This window comes from Lathyrus oleraceus, chromosome 6 (genome assembly GCF_024323335.1).
Source record: "Lathyrus oleraceus cultivar Zhongwan6 chromosome 6, CAAS_Psat_ZW6_1.0, whole genome shotgun sequence".
Lineage (NCBI taxonomy): Eukaryota > Viridiplantae > Streptophyta > Magnoliopsida > Fabales > Fabaceae > Lathyrus > Lathyrus oleraceus.
The window spans coordinates 467,964,986-467,983,118 of record NC_066584.1 but is presented as its reverse complement, the minus strand read 5'-3'; the positions used below and the strand labels follow the sequence as shown (position 1 = coordinate 467,983,118).

Below are 18,133 nucleotides of genomic sequence, written 5' to 3'. Positions count from 1 at the left end.
ACCAAGAGCACTTTAAAGTGCATAAATATTCAGGGTATAGCCCATAAAAAACAGAAGGACAAACAACACACAAAAGAACCAGAGCCAGAGTGCTTCAGTCCTCATCACTGCTGGTAGTTTCTTTATCATCACTTGCATCAGTACCTTCTTCATTAGCATCTTCTTCACCTGCTTCATCACCTTTAAAATTTACTTCTTCTTCAAACAAGGATTTTATCAAAATCTCAAGCCTACTCTTCCTCTCAGTATAAATTTTTATAGTTTCATCCAAGGTCAGGCATGCATCTTTTAGATCATCAAGGATGCATGTTCTAGTAGTAAGCCTGGAAGATTTCTGGCCAGATGTCACGATAATATTTGGAACATATTTCACAGTGAAAAGCATATAATGTAATGATATATGAGGTTCTCTTTTGCAGATACTATTAGAACTGATCAAAATACTTGGGTGTTGACTCAGTATAACACTACAGATCAATGAGGGAAAGGCTATTGGCATCTTCACAACAAAGGAGACAACATGCTTCATAGTTTGATCAAAGACATAGGATCCAAAGTTAAACTTTGTCTTGGTTCCTACAATATAGATGAATTTACCTAATCCAGTAGCAATGTTTTAAGTTTGATTAGTTGGTACCCAATTAGCAGCTCTAATTCTGTGAAGTACTGCATACTTCACACTCAAGTAACTTGCTGACAAGTTCCCTTTCCTTGGCCATTCCTTCACTTGCTTAGAAGTAATCTCTCTGCAAATGACATTGTCAGAAACTTCCACTTCAGCTTGTTCTTCTTCATTTCTGCCCAAAAACCTATTAATGATTTCAAGAGAGAAGTCCACACACCTTCCTCTTGCATACACTTTTCTAAACTCCTTACTCCTTTTATTGTCACATTCCTTGGAGATATTCACAATGAATTCTTTAACAAGCATTTCATAACACTAGCCAAAGCCAGTCATAGTCTTCATTAATCCAACTTCTTGAATCAGACTCATTACTTCTTTGCATTCAAATTCATCTTTGCCAAGCTCTCTTTCCAACGCAAGTCTTTGTTGGTAAATAAATTTCCATTTTTCTACATTCTCCACAGAGTGAAAGGAGATGTTGTCAATAGGGACTTCGGGAATATTTGTTGGAATCTTCTTCCCAGAAGCTTGCTTTCTTGTAGTAGAAAAGATGTCTTAAACATTTTGTTCAACATCATGGTCATATTCACTAGACTTGGAAGGGACTTCCTTCCTCTTAAGAGATTTCTTCTTGGAAACAGGAGTAACCACCTTGCTCCATCTTTTTGTAGGGCCAACACTAGTTCTTCTCCTAAGAGATTTAGAGGGCGAGCTGGAGGATTCAACGATTTTACCTTTTATATTCTTTAACCTTTTAGATATTCCTGGAGCCAATATTTGACCAATGGGCACATCATCAAAGTTCAGATCATCTACATTCACTATGTCAGTAGATTGATCCTTTTTCTCTATAGAATTTTCTTCTTTGTTAGCTGGATCACTTGACCTCCCATCAGAATCCTCTTCGTCTTTCTATTTTTCAGGAGACTGAGTAGACACATTGACTTCATATTTATCCAGAGGGATTTCAGTAGTGTTATTAGGTTGGTCCAAGGATATGGAGACATCCGACACAACACTAGTCTTAGGTTCAATACCCAAAACTTAAGAGATCAACACAAAAATATTCTTATCTATGTCGTCTTTATTCGCAACAATCATGCTAGATTTACTCAAGGTAGTAACATATCTAGGTCTGTTACTGGTTTCAGAGGTTTTAACATTTTTTATAACATTTGACATAACATGACTTTCTTCAAAAGCACCAACGTTAGGTTCAACATTAACGGGATTAAGGTACAGGCTTGTCATCAAATAAGGTTTCTTTATAGCTGTAGAAGGTTCATAGATTTTTACATTTCTAGCAGCTATAGATGGAGAGGAAGAGGTATTTACTTTATAGGGTCTGCCTTTTCTCGAAGCCAAAATTCTAGGCTTCCTTATAAGAGTTTCATGGCTAGGAACCATAGAGAGGGGAACGACATCAGTAATAACTTCAGAGAGAGATATCTCATTACTGACATTCTTAGGGTTCAATTTCTCCTTGGTGTGCTTGCTAGGAGTTGAGACAGAAGATTGAGACATTTTGGAGTTTTGAGGTATGGACTTCAAAGAGGAGATAAAGAGATGAGGGTGACTGAGAATAAAGTTGAGAGAGAGAGAGAGAGTAAGGGAGGTAGCGTGAATGATGTTGATAGAGTAGCTAGGATGGCGTGTTGGGAAAATAAGGAAGGTTTGTAATAATTTTTCTTGAGTTTTGTGCACCATTAAATGGAGGGGAGAGAAAATTTGATTCCCATATCTCCATATCAGTAATTGTTATAACTCTTCAAGCATGCAAATGCCCAATTTCCCCATTAACTTTTCAAACTAACTTTCATCCAAAGCTTTAGCGAAAATATCTTTCAGTTGCTTCTCATTGGTTACATGCTCAAGAGTAACAATTTTATCTTCAATAAGATCCCTGATAAAATGATGATGAATATAGATATGCTTAGTTCTGCTGTGCGGAATAGGATTCTTAGATATGTTAATAGCACTTAGGTTGTCACAATATAATATCATGACATCTTGCTGGATATTGTATTCCTCTAACATTTGTTTCATCCAAATTAATTGAGAGCAATTGCTTCCTGGTGTAATATATTCAGCCTCAGTCGTAGATAATGACACGTAATTTTGCTTCTTGTTGAACCAAGATATTAGATTATTTCCCAAGAAGAAACACCTTCAAGAAATGCTCTTTCTATCATCAGCACGACTTGCCCAATCTGCATCACGGTATCCTATAAGCAAGGAATTTTCATTATGAGAATACAATATTCCATAGTCACTAGTCCCATTGATGTATTTCAAAATCCTTTTCACTTGAGTAATATGACTCATTTTTGGTTCAGACTGATACCTTGCACAAACTCCTACAAAAAATGTAATGTCAGGTTTGCTAGCTGTAAGATACAACAAACTACCAATCATACTCCTGTACAGATTTTGATCCACATTTACACCTTTTTCATCTTTAGTCAACTTCAAGTGGGTTGGGGCATGTGTCCTTTTATGACTAGCATTTTCCATGCCAAACTTCTTTACTATACTCTTAGCATACTTTCTTTGAGAGATAAAGATAGTGTCATCCATTTGTTTGACTTGGAAACCAAGAAAGTAAGTTAATTCACCAATAAGACTCATTTCAAATTCAGATTACATTTTCCTGACAAAATGTTGGAACATCTGGTTCGACATCCCTTCAAACACAATGTCATCAACATATATTTGAGCTATCATGAGTTTACCATGCTCTTATTTAACGAACATTTCTTGTTTGTCCCTCCTTTCCTGTATCTATTATTGATAAGAAACTCAATGAGCCTTTCATACCAAGCCCTAGGTGCTTGGTTCAATCCATACAAAGCTTTCCTTAGTTTGTATACATGATCTAGAAAGTTTGGATCTATGGACCCCTTGGGTTTTTCAACATAGACTTCTTCATTCAAGTACCCATTTAAGAAGGCATTTTTAACATCCATTTGAAATAGCTTAAATTTAAGCAAACAAGTCACTCCTAAAAGTAGTCTTATTGACTCAAGGCGAGCAACATGAGCAAAAGTCTCATCAAAATCAATCCCTTCAATTTGAGTGTATCCTTGAGCAACAAGTCTAGCCTTGTTTCTGGTTACAGTTCCTTTTTCGTCAGATTAGTTTTTGTATATCATATCTCTAGATCTAGTGGTGATCCCTTCATTAAGATTTCCAATAATGAGTTATGTTGGATGATATTTCAGAATTCTGATAGAGGGACCTTTGTTGACTTGATGGTTGTCTGGTCCAGTGCCTTCTGGTTCACTTGTCTGACTCAATAACCCCCTCATTTTCAGAAGTGTCAATCTGCTGAAATGATGTGCCAACATCTTCTTCAACATCAGTACATTTCTATGTGATATTATCATCCACTACAACATTGATGGACTCCATCATGACTTTGGTTCTGGAGCTAAAAACTCTATAAGCTCTATTGTTTGTAGAGTACCCCAGAAAAATTCCTTCATCACTCTCAGGATCCATCTTTCTTCTTTGTTCACGATTAGCCAAAATATAACATTTGCTTCCAAATACATGGAAGTATTTGACAGTAGGCTTCCTTCCTTTCCATAGTTCATAAAGAGTAGCTAAAGTACCATATCTTAGAGTGACCCTATTATGAATATAGCAAGTAGTGTTCATTGCTTCAGCCCAAAAATGGTAAGGTAGTTGCTTGGCATGAAGCATGACTCTAGCCGATTCTTGTAGAGTCCTATTCTTGCGTTTAACAACTCCGTTTTGTTGGGGGTGATGGGAGAAGAGAACTTATGACCAATGCCTTTAGAGGAGCAAAATTCAGCAAATTTTCTATTTTCAAATTCCTTCCCATGGTTACTTCTAATCCTGACAATTCCATATTCCTTCTCTCTTTGAAGCCTTTCACATAAATCTTTGAAGACCTCAAAGACATCTTATTTTTCCTTGATGAAGTTTACCCAAGTGAATCTTAAGAAATCATCAAAAAAAATATAGACATAAATTTTCCCACCAAGGCTCTCGACCTGCATAGACCCTATTAAGTCCATATGAAGAAGTTCCAGAATCGTTGAAATGGTCTGATATTGTAACTTTGGATGTGACATCTTGGTTTGCTTCCTAATTTGACACTCACCACAAATTTTACCTTCTTTAATCTTGAGCTTAGGAATACCTCTGATGGCTTCTTTTGACACAATCTTTTTCATGCCTTTCAAATGTAGATGTCCAAGTATTTGGTACCACAGGTTGACTTCATCTTCTTTGGATATCAAGCATGTGGAAGAGGAATTTATTTCTTGAGATGCCCATAAGTAACAGTTGTCCTTAGACCTGACTCCCCTCATCAGAGCTTCATTTTTCTCATTAGTGACCAACCACTCAGATTTTGTGAAATTAACTTTAAGACCCTCATCAAATAGCTGACTGATACTAATCAGATTAGCAGTCAAACCTTTTACCAATAAGACATTATCAAGACTCGGGAGTCTTATACAAGCTAGTCTTCCAACTCCTTTAGTTTCATGTTTAGCCCCATCTCCAAATGTGACATAACCAGTTGAGTGGGGCTTGATGTTCTCTAAGAACTTCTTGACACCTGTCATGTGTTTATAACATCCACTATCAAAATACCAGTCTTCTCTAGTTGAAGCTCTAAGAGAGGTGTGAACTATGAAACTAGTGTTAACAGGCTTGGGTATCCACTCATTTCTAGTGTTAGTTACTAGTTGATTAGCTCTGGTATGTGTTGGATACCTGGGATAGCCATACAATTTGAAGCAAAAAGGCTTTATATGACCATACTTTCCACAATAATGACATTTCCAACGAAATAAATTGCCTCCAGTTTGAGTATTCTGATGTCTGGCACAATGTTGAGTCAAATGATTAGATATTACAGGCTCAGGCTCCCTTTTAGGAAGAAAAAAATTTGTCATATGGCTTTCTCCTTGTTTATCCAGAGATTGATAATTAAAGCCTATCCCCCTCAGATCTCCAGCCACTTTCCCAACTTGCAAAACTTCATCTAACACATCAAAACCCTTATTCAACATTCTTACATTCTTTGTCATGTTATCAAGTTTGGAATTCAGCAGCACCACATCACCTTGAAGATCAGAGATGGTAGATAGATATTTTTATTTGTCAACCTGCAGCTGAGATATAATTTTCTTCTATTTTTCTCCCAGCTGACACACTTTTTCACTTTTGATGCACAATTATCTGTAGGAGGCAACCAATCCTTCATAGGAAACTTTTTTATCACAAGAATCTTCATAAGATTCATGTCTTCCAGTTAAAGCAATTACATGTTTTGTAGCTTCATTCTTAGGATCACTTTCAGATTTATCATCATCAGACCAAGAGACAAACTACCTTTTTTTTTTGTTTCTTGAGATATGTAGGACATTCTGCTCTAATGTGTCCAAATCCTTCACACCCATGACACTGAATACTTTTACCTTGATTGTATCTCTCTTTTATTCTTGTTCTTTTCTGAAAGTCATTGTTATTCCTGATGTCAGATGGAATGTTCTTGACATCCTGTCGATTCTCTTTAGCACCTTGTTGAATTGTCTTCCAAGTAGAACAATAGAATTAATCATTCCTTCATCAGTATCCAAGTCACATTGGTCCTCTTCATCTTCAGTGTTGGATACAAAGGCTATGCTCTTGTTCTTATTTGCAAATCTGTCACTAATACCCAATTCAAAAGTTTGGAGTGACCCAACAAGTTCATCTACTCTCATGTTGCTGATGTCTTGAGCTTCTTCAATGGTTGTGACCTTCATATCAAATTTCTTAGGTAGGGACTTGAGAATTTTTCTAACCAGCTTTTCTTATGACATTTTTTCTCCCAAGGCTCTAGATGCATTTTCTATTTCAATAGTACTCATGTGAAACTCATGAATATTCTCATCATCTTTCATCTTTAGATTCTCAAATCTGGTAGTGATGAGATGAAGTCTAGACATCTTCACTTTAGATGTGCCTTCATGAGTAGTTCTGAGGATCTCTAGTGCATCTTTAGCCACGGTACATGTGTTTATCAACCTTAATATGTTTTTGTCGACTCCATTGAATAGAGCATTCAAAGCTTTGAAGTTTCCAAGAGGAAATTTGTCTTCTTCCTTATACAAGTCCTCTTCAGGCTTCAGATTAGCAGTAGCCTTCTCATCTCTGTCATTCACGACAGCATATTCCCAACCCTTAATGACGACTTTCCATGTCTTAATATCCATAGGTTTTAGTAATACCACCATCTTTGCCTTCCAATAGTCATAGTTGGAGCCATCTAAAATGGGGGGTCTGTTAATAAATCCTCATTCCTTGTCCATGGTACCAGAAAGTATCTTCCATGGATCTCACCCAGAAATAGAGCAGGACGCCCATTCTGATACCAATTGAAATTCTGGTATACAAATCCCAGATGTCTTACACGATGTCACGGCACCAGGGTCAGCACATTGTCACACCACAATCAATATCATGATTTAAATAATAGCACGTAAGTAAATAACACAAGTAGTTGTTAACCAAGTTCGGTTCAATTTCATCTACATTTGGGGGCTACCCAGACAAGAAGGAAATCCATTTTCACAGAATTAGTTCAAAGTTCTAAACAACCTCAGGTTTTACAACCTTCTCACCTAATATCTACCCGTGGACGTTTCTATCTAAGACACTCCTAGATATAAGACCTCTCTCACTTCCCTTTGATCACAAAATAATAACAACAACTTATATCAGAAAACACAATCCACTCTTGCTTAAAAGCTTCTGAGGGATTGATAATAACAACTCAATAAAACAAGTCCAATTCAAGTATCGAGGAGATACTCAAATGGCTCACAAGCAAAGATAACTAAACCATAACACATACAATATTCAGTGTTGCTTAGATACCTTCTTAGTTTAGAAACGATCTATAAATAGCATTTGAAAGACATGAGCTTCAGGCTTAATTCATAGCAGATCCAAGGACTCTGCATAATCTTCTGTAGATTTGATTTCAATCAGATCAGATGTTTCCTAAAATGTTTTGACATCTTTACTTCAAAAACAAGTCAAGGTAAAACAATCATTTTATTTTTAGAAAATGCACTACTTGACTTACATATCCCATGAACAAATCTTTAGTGTATCTTCAAATATCTCATAAAAGGAAAACAATCTTACAAGACACTAAAACAGGTCACACTCCAATGTTGAACCAACATGTCAGGACATCTTATTCAACATCTGACTAGAATACTTGTTTTTCCAAAATGCAGCCAATTATTACATACCAGACCTAACAAAACTAAAAATGAAATGTGATGTGTAAACAAATCTAAATGTTAGACAAACTTGTAGTCTAATCAACCACGTGACTTGAATTTTAAAATATGCACCTTGTATTCGTGAACTATGCCATATCTTAAGATGAATTGTATCAGTGAAAAGCAAACCCTAAGGTAACTTGTGGATGAAACAAAATGATAACATGAACTATAATGATATGAATGTATGAACCTCAATCTAGATCAAACAAATGCCATAATCAAGATGATGAAAGTATGAACTTGGTCAAGTAAAATAAAAGGCCCACAGTCACTCCACGAAGAGACTTACTCAAACAAATGAAACTCAAGATTGACCAAGTGATATTGATGAATCCTTAACCCCAAATTCCAAGATAAAGGATTAGGGTTTTGACCTAGTTGAGCACGCCTTGATATACCTTAGCGTTCCTCAGGTACAAACAGCATACCTTGAACCCATGATGCATGTCTCCTTGTTTGAACCATGCTAATGCAAATGAGATGGTTAAGTATGAATTATGCACATGAATTGAGGTCATGGATCAGATGAAAATTATAAGAAGGGTATGGTAAATTTTGAGGTATGACACATATAAAACCTTTTTGTCATCCTTTCCCATGCAATGAATCATAGTGAGTAGCATAACCAACATTGCAATTCTGTGAAAAATCAATTTCCTTTGTTTTGAAAGTTCAAAGTTCTTGCATCTTCAACTTCAATTTGATTTAGATCTTGAAAACAAGAGATTTGTAATTGATTGAAGGAGGCACGATCTTGAAACTAATCGTTCTTGAAGATTTAGTTGAGATTTCCAGGTTGTTTGCAAGATTGAGGTGATTATCAATGGTGATGAAAAATTCCATTAAAAAGAAGTAGGTTTTTCTCTCCATAATTGCCTTAGTAGTGACTGTGTGAAAGGTTACAGATAAGGCGGAGTTCTTCTCGAGTCTTCAGACAATTCATTGCTCAAGGAATTGGATGGATCACGGGGTTGATTGCTACACATGATGGCTTGAAGCAGATTGATGATATTGTAAGATTAAAGAAGTGTTAATCGAGTAAAGATTATGTATAAGAGTTTGGCATTATGCTATATACAAGTCAAGATCCAGGTAAGAGATTTTAGTTTTCTCAATTGTATTGTGGATTGGTGATTTTATAAACTCTTGGAAATATTTGTCAAATAAAAGGAACAATGCAGGTTCCAATGGGAAACCATTGAAGAGTGGACATAGGAAAAGCAACGAGGAACGTCGAAGCACTATAAATCTCAGTCTCATCTCTCTTTCTCTCTCTCTCTCTCTCTCTCTCTCTCTCTCTCTCTCTCTCTCTCTCTCTCTCTTACTCTTGCATTTAATTTTGTAGTATTTGCATGCTTAGGTATTTAAATTCTAACTTAGTTTATTGTTGAATTAATTGATAATGATTTATTACGTAAGCATTAGGTTTTGTTGGAATTAGATGCCTTATTGAGTTGAATTCATGATTAAAATTCTGAGAAACAATTGAGGTTAGAATTTTCTATACTGAATCATTATGTAAATATACCTCGTATATTATACAATCGAATCAATTAAATATCATGTGTTTCATCCTATTCATTTTTGGTGTTTTTGAAACGATTTAGTGTTAACGTGATCGAAATTTTGAATAGTATAATTTTCATTATTTTGCATCAAACCTTCCGCTTGCAATTTTTGAGAACACTCTGATAACTTTTTAAAAGTCAATTGATTTTTATTTGGGTCTATTCACCCTCGCCTAGACCGTTTTTCTACTCCCATATTCACACCTAACAATTGGAATTGAAAATGTGCTTTTAGTCAGAGGGATTAAACACAACTTACTTAGTATTAGCCAAATATGTGACAAAGGGTATTCCGTAGTTTTTTATACTCTTCGTTGTGTAATTGAGCATACGACTAGTAAGAATCTTGTGTTTAAGGGTTCTAGGATTGAAAATGTTTATATGCTTGATCTAGATGATATGTCAATGCATGAAACTAAGTGTTTGGTAGCCAAGAGTTAAGATTCTTGGTTATGTCGTAGACGCTTAAGTCACATGCATTTTGACTTGTTAAATAAAATAGCATATGGAAATCTTGTTGTTGGTCTTCCTAAAATAAAGTTTTTAATAGATAAATAATATGATTCTTACCAAATGGGAAAGAAAAGTAGAGTTTCGTTTAAAATTAAGAAGGTTATTTCGACATCAAAACCTTTCGAGCATCTCCACTTAGACTTGTTTGGCCCTTCACGGACAAGAAGTTTAGGAGACAACTATTACGGATTTGTGATTTTTGATGACTACTCTAGATTTACTTGGACGTTATTTTTAGCCCATAAGGATGAAACTTTTAAGGCTTTCGTTGGTTTTGATAAGCTTGTCCAAAATGTTTTTGGTTTTAAAATCATCACTCTCCGTAGTGATCATGGTGTTGAATTTGTTAACGATCAATTTCAAAAAATTTGCACCAAAAATGGAATTGCTCATAATTTTCATGCCCGAGAACTAAATAAGAAAATTATGTTTTAGAGCATAAAAGCGTGTTTTGGAAGAATTGCCTGGACTATGATAAATGAAATTAGCCTACCTAAGTATTTTTGGGCTGATGCGACTAATATCGTATGCCATGTCTTAAATAGGGTGATCATTTGATCCATCCTAGAGAAGACACCCTATGAGATATTTAAGGGTAGAAAACCTAGTATTTCTTATTTTTCGTGTTTTTGGTTGCAAATGCTTTATTTTAAATTACGGAAAGGAAAATCTTGGTAAATTCGATGCTAAATCTGATGAAGATATATTCTTAGGGTACTCATCTATAAGTAAGGCTTATAGAGTTTACAATCATATGACTGCTTATGTACAAGAGTCAATTCATGTTGCTTTTGATGAGTCCTCACCCCAAAAGACAGGGAAGATTATTTGTTCTGATGTTTCAGGTGTGATACCAGAAAGATTGATTGACGATAAAAGTTCCAAAGATGATCCTACTACTTTAATAAAGGATGAGGACATTATGGAAGATAAAGAGGAAAGCTTACATAAGGATGCAAAACAAGAGACCTCGAATAAGCTTCCTCAAGATTGGACAATCACACAGGATCATCCATTAGATCAATAAAAAAGGATCACTAGGTCACTGGTTAATAATTTTTATAAGTACTCTGCTTTTGCTTCTCAAATTAAACTTAAATCAATATTTGATGCTTTACTTGAAGAGGGATAGTTAATTTCTATGTAAGAAGAACTAATCCAATTTAAGTCTAACGATGTTTGGGACCTTATTTCGCGTCCGGTTGACAAAATCGTCATTGGCACAAGATGGGTATTTAGGAACAAGATGGATGAAAATGGTGTAATTACTATAAGTAAAGCAAGATTAATGGCAAAAGGATATAGTCAAGCTCAAGGAATAGACTACAAAGAGACTTAAGCTCATGTAGCTCATCTTGAAGTTATTAGACTCCTTTTGGCATTCACTTGCTTCCTGGAATTTAAGCATTACCAAATGGACATTAAATATGATTTTCTTAATAGCCATATAAACAAAGATGTGTATGTCTCACAACCCCTGAGTTTTGCGGATCATGATAATCCTAATCATATTTCTAAATTGAATATAAGCCTCTATAGTCTCAAATAAGCTTCTAGAGCTTGGTATGAGCGATTGAGTGAATTTTTGATCAAATAAGGATTCAATCATGGTAAAGTCGACACCATTTTATTTATAAGACATAAGGAAAAAAATATTCTCTTAGTTCAAATTTATGTATATGATATTATTTTCAGGTCTACTAATGAATCTTTGTCAAGAATTTGCAAGTTTGATGCAGGGAGAATTTGAGTTGTCAGTTATGGGAGAGTTAACATACTTCTGAGGATTTCAAATCAAGCAATCCAAAGAAGGAACTTTTATAAGTCAAACAAAATATTTGTCATAGCTTCTCAAGAAGTTCTATTTGAAAGATTCGAAGAGTATATCAACACACATGGCCTCAAACATGCTTATTGACAAAGATGATAAAGGAGTGGATTTCAATGTAACCAGGTATATAGGTATAACCAGATCCTTACTCTATTTAACCGCAAGTAGGCCAGATGTCATGTTTAATGTGTGCATGTGTGTTAGATATCAATCATCACCTAAGGATTCCCACTTTAAGATCATAAAACATATTTTGAGGTATCTTAACAAAACCTCTCATCATAGTCTTTGGTATCCTAAAGGTAGTGCTTGTAGCTTAGTAGGTTTTTCTGATTCCAATTTCACAGGGTGCAAGTCGGATAGGAAAAGTACTAGTGGCACATATCACTTACTTTGAAGTTGTTTAGTTTCTTGGCACGATAATAAGCATCATAGACTTGTTGTTTCTATCACAGGGGTTGAATATGTAGTTGCTGGTAGTTGTTGTGCACAAGTCTTATGGCTAATGTGGCACACTACAACTACATGAATGTGTGAAGTAGTATAAGATTATTGAACCACAAGGACCAATGGATTGAATACTGAATTATGTTCTATAGATGTATATCTAGAGAGATCAAATATTGAGATTTTGTAAAAACAACTTAAATAAAAATCACTTATCAGAAAAGCAACTTAATTGAAAATCACTTAAATCACAATGGAGACAAACATGACTTAGGGTCATGGTTCTTACTCTAACACATCCATATGATTTGAGTCACTTCTATTACAAGAGTTATGATACAATTTATAGAAAATAGATAAAAGTGGACAACATCTGCTTTCGCCAGTGTGTTTCCTTATCGATGATGAATAATTTGTTGGATTTTTCACAACCGAATTATTCGTCAAGGATTTGTTACTTTTGCTCATCTATAAAATTGGGCACTTTTCTCAAACTCATCCAAGCGCTTTCATTATATTGAACTCGTTTGTTTAAAAAACTGCGCTCTGGTACCAATACATATCCTTTCAGACTATGAATAAGAACTATTTACTTTCGTACAAGGGTTGGAATGCATGTACTCATTTATTAAAATAAATACAAATAGTCATGAGATAAGCCTCATGACCCTTAATCCCTAGTGGACTAGTCACTCATGGCGAGGGAAAACATAATCAAATCAATATTTCCAATCAAAATTGTAGTGAATAATTGAAATAGAATAGAAATTATATTGAAAACAATAAAGAAAACCCGATTGAATAAACCTTGATCCATTGCTCCAATGGAGACTTGAGTACAGAGAGAAAATACCAAATACGTAGAAACTTAGAAATTATAACTACAATCCCCTAAATTCAAGACTAATTGTGATTTTTATAGAGAATTCTAAACTTGGACCAATATCTCATTGATCAATGGTCATTACATCATAAAATATCAAATCTAAACATGCAAAAATCCCAAAACAGATGAAATCGATCTAAAAAAGGAAACAACTTAAGGAAAGGCGCGCCCTCCTGCTGCAACCCGTAGAAGCTGCTATGGGTGGCCATAGCAGGCCTTTGGTCTTTGTACTGGAGCTTCTAAATGTTTGGAACCCAAGGGCTTGGCTGCTACAGCCGCTCGTAGCAGCCCTATGGATTATGTACTGGGGTTTTTCGACTTTTGACTTCTTCTTTCACTTTTCCCGTTTTGTTCCGCTTTTGCCTATGATACTTATTAAAACCTATAAACAACCAAAAAATAATAACAAAGCATAAAATACGATAAACAGAAGCAAATTGAAAAAAAAAGGTAAAATACTCAAGTAAAACAACTAGTAAAAACAATGTGAAAACTAATTATCATAAAGCAACAACTACTAGACTATGATTTAAAACTTAGTTGCTTTCCGATTAAGTGTGATAATACTAGTACAATAAGACTCACCAAGAATATGGTACTTCACTTATGGGCCAAACACATTGAGATCTGACACCATTTTCTTAGAGATTGTGTGGAAAAAGGGTGTTGTCTTTTAATACGTTGACACTAAAAGTCAACTTGCTGATATTTTTACAAAACCATTGTCACCGGATTCCTTTCATAAGATTTGTAGGGATTTGGGAGTCTTAGACTCTTCATGACTTAAATATAATGAGTATTTTGTTTAGTTTCATTTTTTATATATATATTTTTTACTAACACTATTTTGTAGCAAATCATAGCTTTTACCTAACTACGATGGTATGTCTCTATAACTCTTGTATCCGACTTAGATCATTTTATGTGTTTTTTCTAGAGTTGTGTGTTGACTTGCTTATATTATCCTTATCTTACTCATTCATCTCTAACTTATGTTTTGATTGTTCTTATTTTTATTAAATTTTTTTAAATGTGTGTTGCTAACTATGTGTGTTCGAGTATTTGTATACTTGTTCATGCATTATTTATGATTCTTAATGCATTCCTTGACATACAAGTTTTGATCACTTACTTGTTAGATGTTGAATGTTGGTATTGCATGTCTATTTGCATCTTTTTCTTGTAACACGTCCATCTTTGTGTTTTGTATCCAATCTTTGTTATTGTATATTCTTCTTAGTTGTTTAGCTCATATGTTCATCGGAATTATTTGTTGGTGGTTGTTTATTTGGTTTTAGACACGTCTAGATCTATCTCTTTTTGATGTTGTCAAATGGGTAGAATTTATAATGAGTCTAAAATTATTTTATGTGTTTTATGTTGTGGTTTGTGTGCAATGTTTCAGGGGGAGCATAAGTGTATTTCACATTATGCTCAAAGTCGACTCAATTCCAAGAGAAAGCTTGCCAAAAATCAAAAAGAGGGAAAATGCGGTTGCGTGTCCCTAATACATTTAGGAGAAGCACCCCAATACAGTTATTTTATTGTTTATCTTATCGCTTTCATCTTTGATTTACTATTGATTATTTAGTCTCCTTCATGATTGTACGTCTCTTAATCATGTTTTGAAAAAATTCATTTTTAGCATTCATAAACCGTTGGTTAGGTTTGAACTTGATCATGATGTTTTTAGTCAATTTCATGAGTATGTGGAATAAGATCCATATTGTCATACCCTAATTTTCAACCCTAAGATGCCACCATCATTTTTATCATTTGCATGACATCTAGCATCTTTGCATTACTAACCTATTGAAAATACAAAAAGAGAAAATTTATTTGTCTTAAGTTAGGGTTTTGCACCAAGAGTTTTCAAAGATTGATCAATCAAGACTTGGCATGAGTTTCAACATTTCAAACTCCTCATCCTTACCAAGTGATCAAGTGACTTCCATCAACAAGAATCAAGTTCAAGATCATTCCATCTCAAATTCATCAAGGCCAAAGTTTACCTGATACCCTCAACTAGAGTTTTGGCCCAAAGTCAACTGGTTGACTTTTTAGCCAAGGCATGATACCAAAGCTTGAAGTATTGCTCAAAGATTTCAAATATATCATAAGTGATCCACTCACATCATCCAATATGCCCAAGAGATCCCATTCATTAAAGATTGCAAGAATTGGATTCATCTGATGCAAAGTCAACTGAGGCAAAGTCAAAGTTTGACTTTTGACATTTTTGGTCAACCATGGACTTCTCAACTCAAGGATCACGAAAATATGGTTGAAAGATGCATTTGATCAAGATAAAACAAGAAATTGGAGGTTACTTGCAAAAAGGGCAATATTTGGTTTTGTAAATTTTTCTAAATTATGAAAAAAATACATGTTTAAGGAGCCAACTTTCCAAGTTCATAACTTCCAATCCAAGCAACCATTTTATTTTCTCCAAAGCTCAAATGAAAGATATCTTTCCATAATATAACTTTGTACTTGATGATTGATTCTAAAAAATGCAAGGATTTCAAGTTATGAAGCCATGAAGTTGGTAACATAAAGTTGAAACACTTAGAAATTTTTTCAACCAAATCTACCTTCAAAAAGTGACTTACGTGATCATCATTTTCACCATGATCCGTATTGATTCAAGGAAAACTACCAACATGAAAGTTGTATAGGATGGTCTTAGCTTTCCAAAAAGTCCAAGAGCATGAAATTATCATATTTGAGCTAGGATTTTAGAAGAGATGAAGTTGGATCTCCAAATCTGAATTTTGGGTCATTTTCATGGCAAGTTCATCATGCAACCTTGAGCCAAAGCTACATAATCCTACTTTGCAGACTATCTTGCTTATAAATATCACCTTAATCAGAAGATTACATAAACCCTTGGTGCATTACACAAGGGATTGAGCCATTAACCAAGTCTTGATGCCATATTTGGAAGGTTTTGCAAAAAGGTTCATGTCCATTTTGATAAAGGCCAACTTTTCCAACCACTCTTGCATTGAGCTTCCAACTTGTTTCTTCTGATCACACTTAACTATAAACCAAAAAGAAACATCCTAAACCTCAATATCAGTACCTTTAAACTCTTTCTTTCACTTCATTTATTCATCATGATCCATTATACATTTTTGTGCAAAATGAAACCAAGTCACCAAACTAGCATTCCAATTGAACCAAGATTGATTTCTGCAAGTTACATGAACCATATGGAGCCTCTATAAAAATAGAGCCAAACCTCATAACTCAACACACCTGAATTGATACAAAAACTCCATTTGTAGCAAATTCTTCAAACTTCAAACTTCCAAATTCTATTGTGCTTGTGTTTTCTCCAAACCAACACTTCAAACAACTTCTAAAAATCCATTAGAAGTTGTCCAAATACTTGAACAACTTCTGTAACAGCCCTACCATCATCTTCCAAATCACATTTTCATATCTTGCAACTTGATTTGGAAAGGAAGAATCAAGAACTCCCAGCTTAAGTTAGGCATTCAAACACCTTCCTTGAGGTGTAAGGACGTTGTTCTGATAATAAAATCACATATGGAACACCCCTAATTCAAAACACGATTTTCATTTTTGAGGTATATATTCATTTATTCAATTTATGATTTAAGGCACCATTTTTCATCATTATTGTTACCATTTCACTTGCCAATATGTGAGCAACAAAACCCCTATGATCATTGGTCTTAATCGGTGATGTTTGGAATTTAGTTTTAAATTCAATTTTTAGGGTTCATATGCATTTTGTTTGATTTCTGGAGATTTATGAAAAATAAATGAAATTGGTTAATACCATTAGATTCCTTGCGAAATTCTAAGCAATTTTGGTCTTTACAACTTTTGATTTTGTTAAGAATTGAGAGAGTTAGAGTTTTGAGAAGTTGTGAAAATGATGAAAATGGTGGACTACGGGATGAATGAGGAAGATGAAGTTTGAAGTCATTTTTTAAATTTTAAAAATGACTTTAATATATATTTTAATTGATGTAACTCAATACATGAATTGGCATTGTGCCCTAGTGGTAAAACACTGGTTTGTTAAGTCTCTTGAACCCATAAAGAATGGGGTTCAAATCCTCCTCACCATAAACTTTTGTTTGTTTTATGTTTTTACATATTTTGCACCCATCCTTAATATATTATGTATCATACTCATCATGCTAGCACCACTTAGTGCATGACCCAATGACTAGTGTTTTAGCCTGCAACCACCAGGTCAAGGGTTCAAATCCCCTTGGCCACACTTTCCTTATTTTTTACCATTATTTTTGAATGATTTTTTGCATACTTTTTATTTATCCCCTCTATTTTATGAATCCACAAAACAATAATATTTATTTTGACCATTTTTATTAGATCGAAAACTAGTGCATTTTATGTTGTTTTTAGGCCTTTTAATGATTTTTCTTTTATTGTTTCCTTGTTCTAAATGATCATAGATGTTTGTGTGACCAATGTATATTTGTTTAGATCTTGTTTGATGTTGGTAGCATTTTGTTTGTTTAAACATGATCATATTTTGGGCATTGTAACATGATTAAATGACCTTATTTTAAAATATTAGTGATTGATTATTTAGATGAAACTTACGATTTTGTTTAGATGAATATTTTGAAGCTTCTTGATTCATGATTAGGGTTTCCACTTAAGCTTGGTTTTATCGTGAACTGTGATTCAAGTTTAATATTTATTTTGTAAAGACTTATAATGTGATGCATGTTTGACCTAAATTGATTCATGTTGTGTTTACCATGTACCAATGAATGCCTTTACCATGTCAAATATGAGTTTGTCTTCACCATCAATGTGTAGTGTCTTGTGATGTTATGTGAAACTTCGTCATGTCTTGTTTATGTTTATCTCAATGCCTAAAAACCATGACCAATATTGTCATCCATACCTCACTCACCTTGTGATTGCGATTGT

The 18,133-nt window shown here is 34.4% G+C and overlaps 2 protein-coding genes across 2 annotated transcripts; both read right to left on the bottom strand.

Moving 5' to 3' along the window:
* Positions 1–94: 94 nt before the first annotated feature.
* On the bottom strand, positions 95–931 carry LOC127096287 (uncharacterized). The gene is made up of 2 exons (XM_051034876.1): positions 638–931; positions 95–523 (listed from the first exon to the last, which is right to left on the bottom strand). Exons 1-2 carry the CDS (start codon positions 929–931, stop codon positions 95–97), a joined length of 723 nt encoding a protein of 240 aa, XP_050890833.1.
* A 1,863-nt stretch (positions 932–2,794) lies between these two features.
* On the bottom strand, positions 2,795–3,253 carry LOC127096286 (uncharacterized mitochondrial protein AtMg00810-like). The gene has a single exon (XM_051034874.1). It carries the CDS (start codon positions 3,251–3,253, stop codon positions 2,795–2,797), a length of 459 nt encoding a protein of 152 aa, XP_050890831.1.
* Positions 3,254–18,133: the final 14,880 nt, after the last annotated feature.

Bases quoted from the DNA above. Each gene is read 5' to 3' on its own strand.
- LOC127096287 (XM_051034876.1), bottom strand. From the start codon at position 931: ATGCTTGTTAAAGAATTCATTGTGAATATCTCCAAGGAATGTGACAAT. The intron at 524-637 runs GTACCAACTAAT...CAAACTATGAAG, and splicing joins GAATTAGAGCTGCTAATTGG to CATGTTGTCTCCTTTGTTGT.
- LOC127096286 (XM_051034874.1), bottom strand. From the start codon at position 3,253: ATGAGTCTTATTGGTGAATTAACTTACTTTCTTGGTTTCCAAGTCAAA.